This window comes from Orcinus orca, chromosome 3 (genome assembly GCF_937001465.1).
Source record: "Orcinus orca chromosome 3, mOrcOrc1.1, whole genome shotgun sequence".
NCBI lineage: Eukaryota > Metazoa > Chordata > Mammalia > Artiodactyla > Delphinidae > Orcinus > Orcinus orca.
In genome coordinates, this window is record NC_064561.1 from 133,667,605 (window position 1) to 133,684,230 (window position 16,626).

The following is a 16,626-nucleotide window of genomic DNA, read 5'->3' on the forward strand; positions in this document are numbered from 1 at the left end:
GAGACTCGAATCAGGGCTTTATTCATTCTACAGAATGCATGATTGCAGGATGGGGTTGCATGTCTTGGTTTCTTGATATATAAAGTGACAGGGTTGTTGTGAGGACTAAATGAGATAATATGTGCAAAGTACGTGGTGTAGTGTTTGACATGCACTAAGTAGGTGGTAACGTTAGGTCTGTCATTTAAACACTGCATGACTTTGGACCAATCACTTACTCTGGGTTGTTTCTTCATTTTAAAAACAGAACAATAATTGTCATCTCACAGGATTTTTGTGAAGACTGTGTGAATTACAGCACTTAGCACAGCTATCTAGAGTGTTTATTAAATGGCAGCTGCTATCAATATTATCATTATTAATAGCAGCAGTAGTCATAGTAGTAGCAGCAGCAGCATTAGCTCTGTGCCTGGCACTGGGCTGGCACTAGGAATACTGTATCTTGTTTAGTATGGAGAGGTGAATCTGAAGAGGTAAGCAGAGGCTTCCTATCAGTGTATAGTAAGATATTTAAAGAGTTTGAATTTTTATCTTGAAGACCACTGAAGGATTTTTTAAAAAATCAGAACAGAATATAACTGGATTTGTGCTTTAGAGAGTGGATTGGAGTGAGGAAAGAACAAGAAACAGGAGACTTGTTAGAAAGCCATTGAAATGTTACACGTAGCTAGTGATGTTTGTCTGTAGTAAGGTTAGTGGCAGTGGAGACAAAGAGAAATCAACAGATGACTGAGTATATGGGTAGAGTGAGGCAGCAGCTAGAAATAAGGATGTTGATTTGGCTGTGAAAAAGAATAACAGGGATCGGGAATTTCTCTCTTGATTTCTAAATCCCTAACTAAAACCTTTTTTGGAACCATATTGGAAAGAACTGGATGTTATTCTCCTTCAAAATGCATCTTAATGTAATGTTTTCTAAGTTGAAGGAAATGCACTCCGTTACCACATTCATTGTGATGAAGAGTGTTCATGAGATCCTTGATTTACACCTGAAAGAATTTTAATATTTTTCTTTCTTTCCATGACATGAACCAGGTTCAAGGTTTACCCCTGACAAAGCCACTCAGGGGTGTGTACATTGTTCAAGAAGACATTCCCATCCCACAACTGGTACATGTTGATTTACCTAAAAGTAAATCAAAGCTGTCATCTTCCCAAATAAAGGAGGGTATATATTTATAGAGTGCTTTCTCAAAACCCTCTGCTGTATCCTGAGGATGGGGGTGAGGTTGTGTACGAAAATGAAGCAGAAATGAAATAATGTTAAGGAGCTTATAGTCTGGTAGGAATGAGAAGACTTATGAATACATAATTATAAAATAAGAAATTGATGATTAGGGGCACAAGAATTTATATATTCTTGCATCCTCTTTTATATTACTTAACCTTGTGTTCACCTATCTATCTCCTACATTAAAATTGTGAGCTCCTTGAGGTACAGACTGACTTATTCATTCTTATGGTCTCCCCTCCCCCCAGTTTAGTGTAGTTCCTGTAGGAAATTTGGAAATGGCTTTTGAATGAAAGGTATAGAAACAGGGCTTCAAAATATTGTGGGTAAGGGTCTCACTTCACTGAGAAGAAGTAAAGATTATAAGGAAGGGCTCAGATGTGCAGGGGAGAAAGCTGGAGGACTTCAATCAGCCACCACGTTGAATAGGTGGCTCTAGAACAGAGCACTCCAATTAACTTGGAAAAGAGGTAAGTAATAGACTTCATGACATAGGAAGAAGGATCTTTTCCTCAGTATGAAGAGCAGACTGGTCCAACTAAAGAACAGTCAAGTTCATTATGTTTAACTGATGGACAAGCAAATGTCTAGAGATTTTCTGTACAGTAAACCTTTACCTGTGATCATGTATCCTTAGCTAGCACACTCTAAGAATACAGTTGGCCCTCTATATCTCTGGGTTCCACATCCATGGATTCAACCAATCAAAGATTGAAAATGTTTGGGAGAAAAGTTCCAGGAAGTTGCAAAAAGTAAAACTTGAATTTGCCATACACTGGCACCCATTTACATAGCATTTACATCGTATTAGGTATTGTAAGTAATCTAAAGATGATCTAACGTATACAGGAGGGTATGTGTTGTCATTTTATACAAGGGACTTGAGCATCCATGGATTCTGGTGGCCTCCAAGGTCCCGAAACCAGTCCCCTGCGGATACTGAGGGACAACCGTACACATCTAAATCAAACCTTAGCTTGCTTCACAAAGACAACTTCTGATGGTCTACTAGTAACATAAGAATTCTTTTCAGAAGACTACACCTAGCAAGTAAGAAACCAAGGATTCCACATTCCAAAAATTAGCAGAATCTTATCACAACTGAATATGGCCAAGAATAGGGAGGAATCACGGAATAAGCCTACACACAATAAAAGAAGAAAGTATGCTGCCAAGAAAAGCAGACTTTGGATTTAGCTCTTAAAGACCGTAGGGAAAAAGATAAAAGTCCTTCCATTTAAAAACTTAAGGAATTTTCATATATGTAAGACTGCCTAGAATTTAGTATGTGTGTATCTTGTTTACCCAAACACACATTTACTTGGAGAAAGACTTTCCTCAGATTTTTCTCTATCTTTAGACTATCATTATTCATTAGTATTTGTTTTATTTACAGTGCACTCCCAAATGTGGTCCAGGATTCAAGCATCGGATTGTTCTGTGCAAGAGCAGTGACCTTTCTAAAACATTCCCAGCAGCACAATGTTCCGAGGAGAGCAAACCCCCTGTCCGCATCCGCTGCAGTTTGGGCCGCTGTCCTCCTCCTCGCTGGGTGACAGGAGACTGGGGCCAGGTAGGGCAGTTGGACTGTGCATTCCTGCTGAAGCAGCACCTTGAGACACTTGAGGTTCCTGATTGGGTCATTGTAGGGGCTCAAGAGATGAGTAATAACACATAGAGATCCAGGTGTGAGATGTGAGTGTGAGACAGTGCATAGGCAGCAGCAGTCACACATAGACACACTGAGCCATGTTTCTCCCATACCTACACACTTCCCACTTTCACCTACTCCTTGGATTCTAACATTTTAACATAAAATTAAAGAGAAATAGTCTAATGGCCAGAGATTTGAACAAGCTACCAAAAGTTGGATTCTAGTGCCAACTCCCTCAACTAATTCAAGACCAGATCAGTTAACACCATTGTCTTAGCTTTCCCACTTGCAAAATGACCTCTCTTAACCTCACAGAAAAGATGTGGAGGTTTTAATTAGCTTGATAATACGATTGACAATCTTTGAAATGTTATTAATACTTACTCTTCAATGGATTTAGCTGATGGAGACTATGAATTTGGGAAACGGGTATATAGGGCTTTTAGTATGTACTTTTATATTGATTGGACTCATTTCTATTTTATGTTCCAATTCCTATTTTTTCTTTCTTCTTTCTCAGTTTTAAATTGTCTTATCTTGCTGAAGGTCACCTTAAATCCTTTAAAAGCAAATTGATATATTTGGATAGAAGGAAAATTAAGTATTGTTCTTTTGAATGTCAAAAAGGAAATTTATTAGGTTATGTTAAAAAATAATGCTCCAGAAAGAAAATTTCTAGTGAATCAATGCCCTTTTACTGAGGCTTTATAATTAACCTTGAGCTGGTCATTTTCTAATATCTGAGACCCAAATAAATCATAATGGCATATAACTACACCAGCATGATTTTGTTTGTGCTCTGGGCCTGCCATTACTTATTAATAATGGCATTTCATAGAAGTAGTTACCAAAATTATGGCCAAAATTCAATATTGCTAGAGTGCAGCAGTATCTACAGACTCTTCGGGGAGCGGGCAAAGATTTTCAGTCTCCATTAAGGCAAATAAATATACTTGCTCTGTGCTCAGCCCTGTGGGGAAACAAAAGAAGTATGATCATAAAATAATTAACATGTGCATTGTCTAACAAATAATTAATAATTTACTTTTGTATAACAGTATTTAGTTTGATTTACAAAGTGCTCAAATGGAATATATATCATAAGCTTAAGTAAACATTGAATGCAATGTCTTTCTCTGTAGAAGTGTGACAGTTTCACAATTTATAACTGATAGAGATATGGGAACATATGTATATGTATAACTGATTCACTTTGTTATAAAGCAGAAACTAACACACCATTGTAAAGCAATTATACCCCAATAAAGATGTTTAAAAAAAATGTATAGTATAGAGCTATAGCTTTCAAGTCTTTTTGATTATGATTTATAGTTAGAAATACAGTTTATCTAATGACCATGTTCACACATATATATGGATAATTAAAGCAAAAATTTCGGAAAAAAAAAAAAAAAAGAATCAGTACAGACATGCTCTTATCATTTTTATTTAAACCGGCTAGGAATTTCCTTTCTTATATATTCTTTGTTGCAATTCACTGTTATATAAAGGGCATTTGAAAGTTTTTGCGTGTTGATAATTTCACCAAATTTACAGTTATCAGTTTGAGATTGTTCTTTTAAATATTGTCAAGTCCTTTTCTTCTCCTCTATATTTTCAATTCAGTTTCCTAAAATTGAAATTAACCAGTGAAAATACATTTTCAGAGATGCTTTACTACATGTTTATGGTGCATTTATTTTTCATTCTGTATTTAGAAACTTAAAAGTATCTGTAAATATCCTTGCAAGTCCTGTAAGTGCTTTGAGAGTTTTTGCAAATAAATCCAACAGGGCCTCGGTTTGTTTACCTTGTAAACATCACCATCACCTGTCTCTGCACAATTAGCTCCTCATCCCTTTGATCCCAAATCTCACAGGCTTTCTGGTATTCTGGGTGGCAGTCCCAAAGAATAGACCACAGCCTTATTCTTCAGCCTGGACAGCTGATCAGTCCCAGCTGAAACTAAGCCCCTCAGAGAGTAACTTCAATTCTAAAGTAACCGAATCCCCGAGTAGATGAAAAAGGAGAGGGAGACGTGCTAATTGGCTAACACCAGACCTCTTCTCAGATTTGTCTCAGATTTGTGTGACTGAACATACCTCACAAAACTCAAGGAACTTATTTATGCCCTTTTTTTTTTCCCAAACTAGTCCCATCACCAGGCCCCACAGCAGTCACTGCTGTTATACTGAACTAATATTTTGATCAGATTAAGAGCACTCCAATAGACCATCAGGTTGTTTTCCCACAAACCTATAATATATAAATAGGCAGCAATAGTGATGTCCCAGCCCTAGAACCTCTGATTATTCTACTTCATCACAAATATTTTCTCATTATACTCTTGTTTAAGTTCACCAGCACTGCTTGGAACTATTGAAATAATAGCCCCAAAATCTCCAACTGTTGTCTTCTGGAAACTAAGTTGCTTCCATTTTCTAGGGTAATAACATGATCCTTGAGTTTCTAAACCAGTTCTGTAATAGAATGACCTAATCATATACCTCTCCAAGGTGAACTACATATGGGCTTTAAAAGCTAATATCTATGGTGTTTGAAATGACATAGTATCTTTTTTACCTCCTGAAAATTGTTGAGGTCAGTATTTTGTTTCTCCCTGTCTTTTGGTTTAGTGTTCTGCTCAGTGTGGACTTGGACAGCAAATGCGGACTGTGCAGTGTCTTTCCTACACTGGACAGGCATCGAGTGACTGTCCAGAAACTGTTCGACCTCCATCGATGCAGCAGTGTGAAAGCAAATGTGACAGTACCCCCATTTCCAGTACTGAAGGTAAGTTTCCCAGCACCTCCAGTATAGAAGGTAAGGGGCCTCTGGTCTCTAGTGGTTCACCTATACTGATTCCCAGAGTTCAAAGAGCCCCATAAAACCACACTGGTGGTAGTGTGTCTGCATAGAGCATTTGTGAAAGCTACATATATACTGGATATGTAATCAGGAAACCTAAGTTTTCTTCCAGACTGTTCCATTAACTGTATGACCTTATTAAGTCAACTTTTCTGGAGCTAAGTTTACTTACCTATGCATTGAGGGAGTGGGGTGGATAATCTCTAAGGTTCTGTCCAACCTAGCATTCTATGTTAGACTTGTGCTAGAAAGATAGAGATGATTTCTAATGAACCAAGCTTAAAACTGAAAACGTCTATTTCTTTTTGGCTACAACAATGGACCTCTGCTATTGTAAAGATTAAAATTCATGCTTGTGATACATATAATGAAAGCATATGTTTGAAACTACTTATGTTACAAATGCTAATTTTCTCCTTGAAGAAAAATAGAAGAAGGTTATTATATAGCTGTTTATATAGGAGGACAAAAGTCTTCAGACTCTGAAATTTCTCTTTGTTATATATGGGGAAATCCCTTTATTAACAGCAGATGCCCATCCAAGTCCTGAATTTTCTTATATCTTATTTAAATAAAGGTACTCTGTTTATTCAGTTAAGCATTCATTGAAATTTCCTGAATGCTACTATGTGCAAGGCATAATAACAGAAACTATGCGGAGTGTAGAGACAAAAATGGCATAGTCAGGAAGTTCAGACTGCCTTCTCACATGAAAATGGAAGTATGATCAAATATACAAACATCTGAAGCCATGAATTTTAATTATGTAAGAAACCCAGCCATCGGACTCTGCTTTAAAAACAAAACAAAAATAAAGAGCTATGCTGACTATAATTTGTGACTACTTTTCAAATGAAAATGATATGGTCATTATTCTATTAAAAAGAAATTGTTTCTTTTTAACAGATCTATCCAGTTTGAGGGATTTTTTTTTAATCCTATTTTTCAATGTTTCCATAAGGAATTTCATTTTAGGAAGAGCAATCATCTTGCACGACAAGGTGCAGAAAACTTGATTCTTTGCAAGTGGCCTGGTTCTTATATCTGAGCCTCAACACAATATACTTACTGTGTAACTTACTCTTTCAAAGAAGTAAAGCCTTACCCTATATTAATTCAAAATCAGAATTTTAATTTGCAAAATCTCTGGCTCTAGTGCCATTTCCTTTTTTTTCCCTTTGGCAAGGGATGTTCTGGAAATCTAGCTTTCCTTCTCTTGAGAAGGGCTCAAAATCTGTGACAAACAGAAGTACTTTTCATAGCAAAACTATTTTCTTTAAATGATCTAAATTTTAAAAATCTCTTTTCTCTAAGATTTGTAGCAAACAAGTCTTTATGTATTGTAAATTATTGGTATTCAGTCATGTGGGTTTGGGAGTCTGTTTTTCAGAGTTGGAAGATAAAAGGTTAAGGTGGACGAGAGGATATAACTATCATATTAAACTATGTTGTGTATTATGTTAGGCCCTTTATATTTATTATCCATTTTATATATCTCATATACATAAATATCTGTGTGTATTATATAATCGTGATAACAACCTTCCGAGAGTTGGTATTACTGATGAGGAAACTAAGGCACAGAGAGAGATAGTGACTTACCCACATTACAAGAGTAGGAAGTAGTAGAGTCAGGATTTGAACCTAGATTTGGAAGAGCCCTAGGGCATGTCATTTTCAACTACGTTTATGTGCTATTTGTAATTCACTCTTTAAAATCAGGAATTTTAAGCTGTGACAAAGTGAGAGAGTGGCATGGACATATATACACTACCAAACGTGAAATAGATAGCTAGTGGGAAGCAGCCGCATAGCACAGGGAGATCAGCTAGGTGGTTTGTGACCCCCTAGAGGGGTGGGATAGGGAGGGTGGAAGGGAGGGAGATGCAAGAGGGAAGAGATATGGGAACATATGTATATGTATAACTGATTCACTTTGTTATAAAGCAGAAACTAACACACCATTGTAAAGCAATTATACTCCAATAAAGATGTTAAAGAAAATCAGGAATTTTAACGTGAAAACAGAGCTTGTGATTATGAAGTACAGACACTTCTGGCATGACTGTCAAAAGATTAAGTCTTGGGGCTTCCCTGGTGGCGCAGTGGTTAAGAATCTGCCTGCCAATGCAGGGGACACAGGTTTAAGCCCTGGTCCAGGAAGATCCCAACGTGCCATAGAGCAACTATGCCCGTGCACCACAATTACTGATCCTGCGCTCTAGAGCCCGTGAGCCACAACTACTGAGTTCGTGTGCCACAACTACTGAAGCCCACGCACCTGGAGCCCATGCTCTACAACAAGAGAAGCCACCGCAGCTAGAAGCCTGTTCACCGCAAGGAAGAGTAGCCCCCGCTCGCCACAACTAGAGAAAGCCTGCGTGCAACAACAAAGACCCAACGCAGCCAAAAATAAAATAAAATAAAATAATTAAATTAAAAAGAAAAAGATTAAGTCTTAATGGTTGTTGAAAGACTGGCTTTTTAAAAATATATATATTTATTTATTTTTGGCTGCGTTGGGTCTTTGTTGCTGAGCACAGGCTTTCTCTAGTTGTGGCTAGTGGGGGTTACTCTTCGTTGCAGTGCATGGGCTTCTCCTTGTGTTGGCTTCTCTTGTTGCAGAGCATGGGCTGTAGGCGCACAGGCTTCAGTAGTTGCGGCACGCGGGCCCTCGAGTGTGCAGGCTTCAGTAGTTGCGGGGCATGGGCTCAGTAGTTGTGGCACGTGAGCTCTAGGGCGTGCAGGTTTCAGTAGTTGTGGTGTGCAGGCTTAGTCGCTGTGGCACGTGGGCTCAGTAGTTGCGGCTCGTGGGCTCTAGAGTGCAGGTTCAGTAGTTGTGGCACATGGGCTTAGTTGCTCCGCGGAATGTGGTATCCTCCCAGACCAGGAATTGAACCCGTGTTCCCTGCCAGGCGGATTCTTAACCACTGCACCACCAGGGAAGTCCCAGAACTGGCTTTTTTGACATGCCCACAATAATATATGTTGAAGTTATCTTCATAACTTCATTTTAGGCCGTTTTAATAATTTCTCCAAATGCTTCTCTATAGTGGATAATTATCATACATAAGCTTTGCAGCTGAAAATGTAGTGCTGTTTTTATAGTGGCAAGAATATCATTTGCAACTGCACTTATTTCTGCCTTAAAGAAATTCTCTTAAAATGGATAGGTGTTAATCTGATATTTCTTGGATTATTTGGAGAAATACCTCATAGTCATCTCTGTCTGGCCAAATCACCTTTTATTAATATTAATCTGAAGTAAGCAGTTAGGACAATATTTTTATCCTTCTCAGTAAAGGAGGAAACTTTTAGGAAATTATTAATCCTGCAAAGTATGACTAATCTTAGAATTGTTATTCCCTAAAGCTGTTGACTCATTTAAGACACGATCACTCTCTTTTATAAAATTAGAATTAAAGTAGAAACAGTATATCTGTTGTAACTTGTTTTGTGTTCTCTTTAGCTTCCCAATAGTATATACTGAATATATTTAAATACCTGAAACCATCTGTTCATTTCATCAGAAGCTACTTATTGAATGCTTGCTGCGGCCAGCCTCTGCCATTTATTATGGAAAATTCCAAACACTTATAAGTTCGTAGTCTTACGGGAAAGATACTTCGTTTTTTAAAAATGCAAGGTAGAATGTGTTATATGGAGCGGTTTACACAGGTGCTAAGAGTGCTCATATGAATGACTGATGACTTTAACATTTTGGATCAAGGCAAGCTTCATAGACTAAGTGGTCCATGAGCCAGTTGTAATCTGTGGTTGGAAAAACCCAGTGTGTACCCTGAGAAAAAGGATGAAACAGTTGATTGAAGTTATAACGTCATCCATAGAGATATGAAACGGCCAGATAACATGGATTTTAAAAGAGAAGAGGCTCTTGCATGAAAGTAATGTGAGAGTGACCTGATAGTCCGATCAGGGAGAGAGGAAGTGCCTCTTACAAAGGGGAACTTGGGAGGCAAGTCCAATTGTGGGGGAAGGAGCAGGTTCTGGTTAATGCAGGACGTAGAAGAGGACCCCTTTTTTTCTACCAGAATCAGGTTCCCTTGACTCTTGGAAAGGAGGCTATTGAGAAACTAGTTCATCTCTACTCCAAGCAAGACAGGGTAGGACTAACAGAGCTCTCTTGGGATCTAAAATACAGTCTTTCATTGGGATCTTTACGGGTAACACGGGCCGCTGATAGAATCTTGGGTATTGTTTCAACTACTGAAGTTTAGGAGATGGTTCCTCTCCTGATATCTTATTATTAAAATAATAAAAAGTTTCAAACATACAGCAAAGTTGAGAGAATTTTACAGTGGACACCCGCCATCTAGATTTTACCGTTAGCATTTTACTGAACTTGATTTATCACATAGATATCTATCTGCCCGTTCGTCAAGGTGGTGGTGTTTAAAAAATGTTCTCTCCGGTCATCCAACCATAAAGTCATTTAATTAGCAAACCTACCTACCATGTGCCAGCCACTGAGACTAGGAAAGGTTCCTGTCCTCAAAGGAAGCACAGTTTAGGAGGGGTGGCAACATGCAAACAAATAATTTTCACAATATGGGCAGTACTGTAATAGGGGTAGAAAGAAACTACCATGAGTACACAGAGGAAGGGGTTATTCAGCAGAAGCATCATAGAGAAGGAAAGCTTGAGCAGGGCACTGGAAGGTGTGAAACAGTTGGCCAAGAAGATGTTGAAATGCTGGGCATTGCTGGCAGAAGGTGATTGTGTGCAGTCACGGGGCTGTGGAGTCAAACATAGTTCAGTATGGTTGCAGAGGGTGGCATATGAACAGGTAGTAGAGATGAGGCTACAAAGAAAGAGACAGGGACTTAATTTGGAGGGTCCTGTATGCAGTGGAAGGAAGTTAGGACTCTATCCACCAGTTCTGGGAACAAGTGAAGGAAATTGGGGAGTGACATACTTAGGCTGGCCGGTGTATAAAGGGGCAGAGGGAAGATAGCCTTGTGTGGGAGAAGAGTTAAAAAGTTGTTCTAAGAGTCCAGGCTAGAGATGATGAAGGCTTGAACTCAGGCAGATATAGCAAGGATCAAAAAGAGGGTAATGGGGCTTCCCTGGTGGCGCAGTGGTTGGGAGTCTGCCTGCCGATGGAGGGGATGCGGGTTCATGCCCTGGTCCAGGAAGATCTCACATGCCGCAGAGCGGCTGGGCCCGTGAGCCATGGCCGCTGAGCCTGCGCGTCCGGAGCCTGTGCTCCGCAACGGGAGAGGCCACAGCGGTGAGAGGCCCGCGTACCGAAAAAAAAAAAAAAAAAAAGAGGGTAATGAATTGGAAAAAAAGAATAAAATGGAAAGGAGAATAAAAAGATCCTGATGAACAATTGGACATAGGGATGAGAATATGATGTGGAAATGTTCAGTATGACCCCCAAGTTTCAGATTTAGGGAACTGGATACTATTAATCATGGTGAGGAATTTAGGCATCTATATGGAAATTAAGCACATTAGTCCCCGAAAGCCATAATAAAATAGTGGAATTTGAATAACATTTTAAAAAATAAAAATAAACAATAGAGATTGATTGAATAAATGGAAGGTTAAGGCAACAAAGGATAGTAAGAGAAAGAAAATCAGAAGTGGAGCATCAAGAAATTAAAAGTAAATATTGAGAGGGAACTAGGAGGAGGAAGAAGGAAGATATAATTTGCCATGTTTAACATCTGCTTTAGCTTTTCATTCCTGAAAGCCTTCGGCTAAGAGTGAAGGCATTATAGGCTTGATCTTAACAGACTGCCACTGATGAGGGTAACACTACATTGCTGCTAAGAGTGAATTATAGACACACTGGGTATCACTGCATTTGAAATACTACTCAGTAATTTTTTAAAGTACATCGGGCAGCTGAGACTAACGTACTCAAGCTCACCTGAATTTCTATCCCAAATTCCACTTTATTCATCTTTATTCAGTTTCAGGTTCCCTTGTAGTTTGGTGAGTCTTTTCAGCTTCTCAATAGCACAAGGCACTCTGTCATCTAGTAGTTATTGCTGCCAAATAATGATTCATGGTGTGGAAAGATGAGCAGGAAAGGTGTGGTTAGTATACATTGGTTTACCAGACCAGGTTGTCTAACGGTGGCTTTGGCGGGTCTCAGTCTCCCTCAAGTACATGATTTTGAGAGAGCCTAAGCAGCTCCAGAAACCTCCTGAGATCCATGGAACAAAACAGCTACTGAATATGGGTTTTAAGGTGGCTTCTGATGTATTAAAATCAGTGAAAGGAATGAATGGTGAAGGTCATTTGAACTGTGATTTCAAGGAGGTGAGGAAGACCAGACATTTTTGTTGCCAGTTTTTAAAATGGTCATAATCTACCTTAGCATTCAGGGTTACGTTCCCAACTGTCTGGTTTGGAGGGAACCCTGGATTTGCATTGGGATCAAAGCACCTCAAGTTGACTGTGGGTGGCATCCAGGGAATAAGACTGGGTAAGAAGAAACCAAGAAAGCAAAGGAGAGAAAGAAGTGGCTTAGTCCATGGTAGGATGGAATCAGAATAAAGTTCCATAGTTGATACCACCTTGCTTCAAGGGTAAAAAGTCAGTGGACTGTTCCCACTGCAATGAATACTGTCAGGTTCCTAGGCAAAACATGTTATTTCATCCTTTTCCAGTTTGAATATGTAAAATATCAAGGACTCAGGTACAGTTTCATCAGGAAAAGTATGCTGAGTTCACATCCCCCGCCCCCAACTCCTGCACCACACATGCACATGCGCAGCCTTTGCCACCATTTCACTTCTCACCAGGCTCTGCGTCTCCATGGGCAGTTTGACAGAGGTACAGCTGGTTGTACTTTTGTAATCCAAAGGATAGACCTGTAGGTGAGAGTCAAAACTCTCTGCTTACTGTGCTCTCCCTCTGAATTTCAGAAAGAACTTACAGGCACAGAGAACATGCATTCTCCAAAGAAAGATGCTGAATGGTCCAACTTGGTCATGGAAGGCTATGTCCCTGTGTATCCCAACTCCTCCATTGATATGATTTAGGCAGGCTTGGCAACATTTTCTGAAATGGATACAGTTTATTTACAGAAATACAGTTGCTCTTATACTCCATGCATTAAGTCAAGCCATCAAAGTCACAATGAATCCCCATCCAATTGCATTCTAAATTTATAAGCCTATGTTCAGTGTATTTTGAAATCATGTCTTTTAGGTCAGAGTTTTGAAATATTAATGTAAAGCACCTGGGGAAAAACTCACTGGCACTTCAATGATAAGTAGATTCATGTGTTGCCTATGAAACAGGTTGTCTAATTTTATCATTCAACTCTACCAGAACCCAGATTACCAGTGAGATCCACTCCAGCATACCTGGCAAGTTGCTTAAGATTCTAATCATGGGTCTAGTTCACATCGTATGGCCTACGAGCTGGCTTTCAGCCCTTGATACATCCCTAAGTCTCTCTGAGAAAATGTAGGAATAGTCCATAAATTGTCATTCCCACCAGAAATCTCTAGCCTTGGATAAAGTGAAACTTTATTTTCAGGCAGGGAGGTGAGAGGAGATGTAAAAAAAGGAGAGACTAGTTAGGTCCACAAAATATTTCCTAGAAACCACACAGTAAGGACCTCTCATCCTTCTGATAGACTCTGAAGAAAAAAGGTAGAAAGAGTGTCTTGTCATTCTTCTCCCTAGAGAGTACTTAACTGGTACATGAAGTTAGTAGAAGAGAAAATCGGGCTCCTTCATCTTAAAATCTTTGACCCTGCTGGCTCAGATTCTGCTACTTAAAAAGCAGTAGATACAAGTGTATCTGTGTGAAGAAAACGTGATAGTAAAGATCAAACCTTCAAAATAGATCAGTTACAAAGTGATTATGTTATTACAAAAAATTCTACTTGAACTAAAGGATTCCTTTCAGTAACTCTCCTAGTATAATTGTTTATGTGCAGATTATGTATTACTTGGGTATAGAGAAACCAATATTTAGATATTTTAGATATCAGCTAGAAATCATTACCAACTGAGGATCATTCAGAAATTCAATCAAAACATGTCTGTTATTGTTTTGATTTCAATGGGAAAATGTGATTTAATTTATGCACAACATTTCCAGAATGGTTTTATCACAAATGTAACCTGTATTGTGTATTGGCTGAAGGGTAGGAATGAAAAGGCTATTTAATATTTTAAATGGGCTTTGGGGATGAGGCAGACAGACTAGTAAACGGTAAGTTTTATAATTAAGGCCTCACAACTACGTACATCAGCAAAATGTCAGTGAGTCAATCCAAGGGCTTATCAGGTTAGTCCTCTTTAAATAAAAAAGTGACACATGGGCTGAATGCACCAGTATAATTTAAAGTTTGTACTGATATTTTTAAGATTACACTCAGCTTTCTGTAATGATGGGGCTTTAAAACTTCTAGGTGTGTTAAAATGACCTTTCACTCGTGTAATTTTACAAAGTCTAGGGAGAAAGCGGTAGTTGGAGAAATGTATTCAGGCTATTCTGAGTGCCCATGACCTAGAAGCCCCCTTTCAAAAAAAATTTACCCCTTCTCTAAGGTGGCAGAGCAAACCTCCTGATAAGGATGTCCCCAAAGACTGAATTACCAGGGCTATCAGCCAAGAATAAGAAGTATCGACAGGCAGAAACCTTTTTGCAGTAAGATGCCAAGAATGCTGCCAAAATAGAGTTTGGAGTCAGACAAACCTGAGTTCTGGTCCCACTTCTTAGACCAGCTGGCTGTGTGACCCATAGTGAGTTGTGTACGTAACCTTTTTGAGCTTCAGTTTTGCCATCAGTGTAAAGCTGACATTTTATATACTTAAAATGATTAAATGTATATAAATATGTAAAACTGCCTAAGGCAATGCCAGGCACATACGAAGCACTTGATAAATTATTTTTAATGTTATTACTAGATTAATCTCTCATGGAGTTAAAAGATCTGAAGAATGTAAGACCAGTCATTGGTGAGTAGGTTTTCATCACTCTGAAGACTGACTCTTCCAGTCTAGGCAGTCCCTAGACAGCAAAACCAAGAAGTAGGAATGGGACCTTCCTCAGGGCCCCACCTTCATGGGAGCCCCCTACACTCCATCAAGGCTGTGTCCTTGTATAGCCCAAGAGTCACCATTTAATATCTCATCAAGGCCCATTATCTTCTTGGCAATCCTCAACCCTGGATCTTCCCTCAGATCTCTCCCTACCTCATCATAATTTACCTGCTCTCTGTTAAAGTCTTTTCATTAATTTGCTTATGTGTGCCAATGAAGAGCCTATATATATTTTGACAGGGATCCCGGAGAAATAATACAGGATGGTTGTTCTCCGATGTGTTATTGGTAACAGTAACAAGAGCTGATAAACTGAGTGTTCACTCTGTGCCAGGGCCACACATGTGCTGTAGGTGTTACCTCATACAAGCCTCACAACATCCTATGGGCTTCATTTCACAGATGAGGAAACTGAGATTTAGAGAGGTGAAGTCACTTGGCCAAGGACAAACAAATGCTGGGAGGAGGTAGTGCCAGAATTCACCCCCAGATCTGCCACCCCTCACCACTGGTGCTCTCAAGTCCTGGGACACACATAAGCAGTCCCTACCTCCCTAAGCTTGATCCTGCTCCTAGGGCCCAAATGAATTCCTGCTTTCATTCAAGTTACTTGGAGTCAGGTTAGCTGAGAACAAACTTAAAAGAGGTATTGGGACGTTCAGAGGGGGACACCCTGGCAGCTGGCCTCCAGCTGGCCCCTAGACTGGACACTGCTCCTAGCTGAAGGGCTGTGCTGGGGCCTCAGCATGCAAGGGAGGCTTCTCATTTACAGCACCTACCTAAGGAGCTGAATCCCTGAGTATTTAATAGCCTGAATGGGTAGATGGAGGGGGTGATTGGAGGAAGAAATAATTTATGAATATTTTATTTTATTCATTATTTATTGTCTACTATTTAATCAGATTCTAAAGTCTAAATCCAAAAGAAAAATCTGTGAATTTTCTTGTATTTTGCTCATCTCAGAATTTTCCTGGTTCAGAAACTCTTCCAAAAATGGAGTAATGAATCTCCCAATAAAGTTGTACCTCAGGAAATATTCTTCTTTGTTTTGTCTTCAAACTGACTTGTGTCTATAGGGCAGCATTTTCTCAGTAGTGATCTAAATATTGCATCCTTGTTGAGAAATTCAGAGCACAACTTACTCTCATCAGGTAGTAATAATAACTAATAGTGATAATGATAATAGTAATTCAGTATATTACACTTACTGAGAGCCAATGACCATTTTATGCACTGAGCTAGGTGATATCATAGGATACACATGCTACATGCGGGAGTGGGAACACTCATCTTCCCTATTCACAGATAAGGATGCTTAACCTCTTAGGCACAGAGAAGTTAAGCAATTTGTTCAGAGTTATAAAGTTCATAAATGGTAAAGCTGGGCTTAAACCCAGCAGTCTGGCTTCTAATTTTATTTCCTTGTACTATTAAAACAACCGGTCGTCCTCTATCCATTTATCAACTAAATCATTTCTATATTTTAGCAAAATAGACCAAAGCCAAAGTTTATTTGGTACTTTAAGCAGTCCCACCAAGCCCTGTTAACAGAGCATGACAGTGGTAGTCTCCGCTGGAGGGCTGCCCCATTAGGATGGTGATTTGAAATTAAAGATGAGTGATATGTGTCAGCTGTCCTCATCCTTTATGCTTAGCTTTTCTCATCATTTTAATGAATGCATTATCTGGACAATATATTCCTCTAGGTAACACTGATACAACTTTTTTTTCCCACAAAAATATTCTTAGTCTAAACTTTTTTTGGTTACTTTTCACCGGTCATGACAGAGAGGGGGAAAAAAATAACAGGTGATTTCCAAATTAAAATATATGG

General features: G+C 39.1%; 1 protein-coding gene across 1 annotated transcript in view; it reads left to right on the forward strand.

Annotated features, from left to right (window-relative positions):
• The window catches only part of ADAMTS6 (ADAM metallopeptidase with thrombospondin type 1 motif 6), a 266,593-nt gene that overhangs the window by 244,890 nt on the left and 5,077 nt on the right, over positions 1-16,626 (forward strand). Inside the window, exons 22-23 of the mRNA XM_004270746.3 lie at positions 2,628-2,804; positions 5,522-5,678. Coding sequence (XP_004270794.1) covers positions 2,628-2,804; positions 5,522-5,678 — 334 coding nt within the window. The remainder of the gene's footprint in view (positions 1-2,627; positions 2,805-5,521; positions 5,679-16,626) is intronic.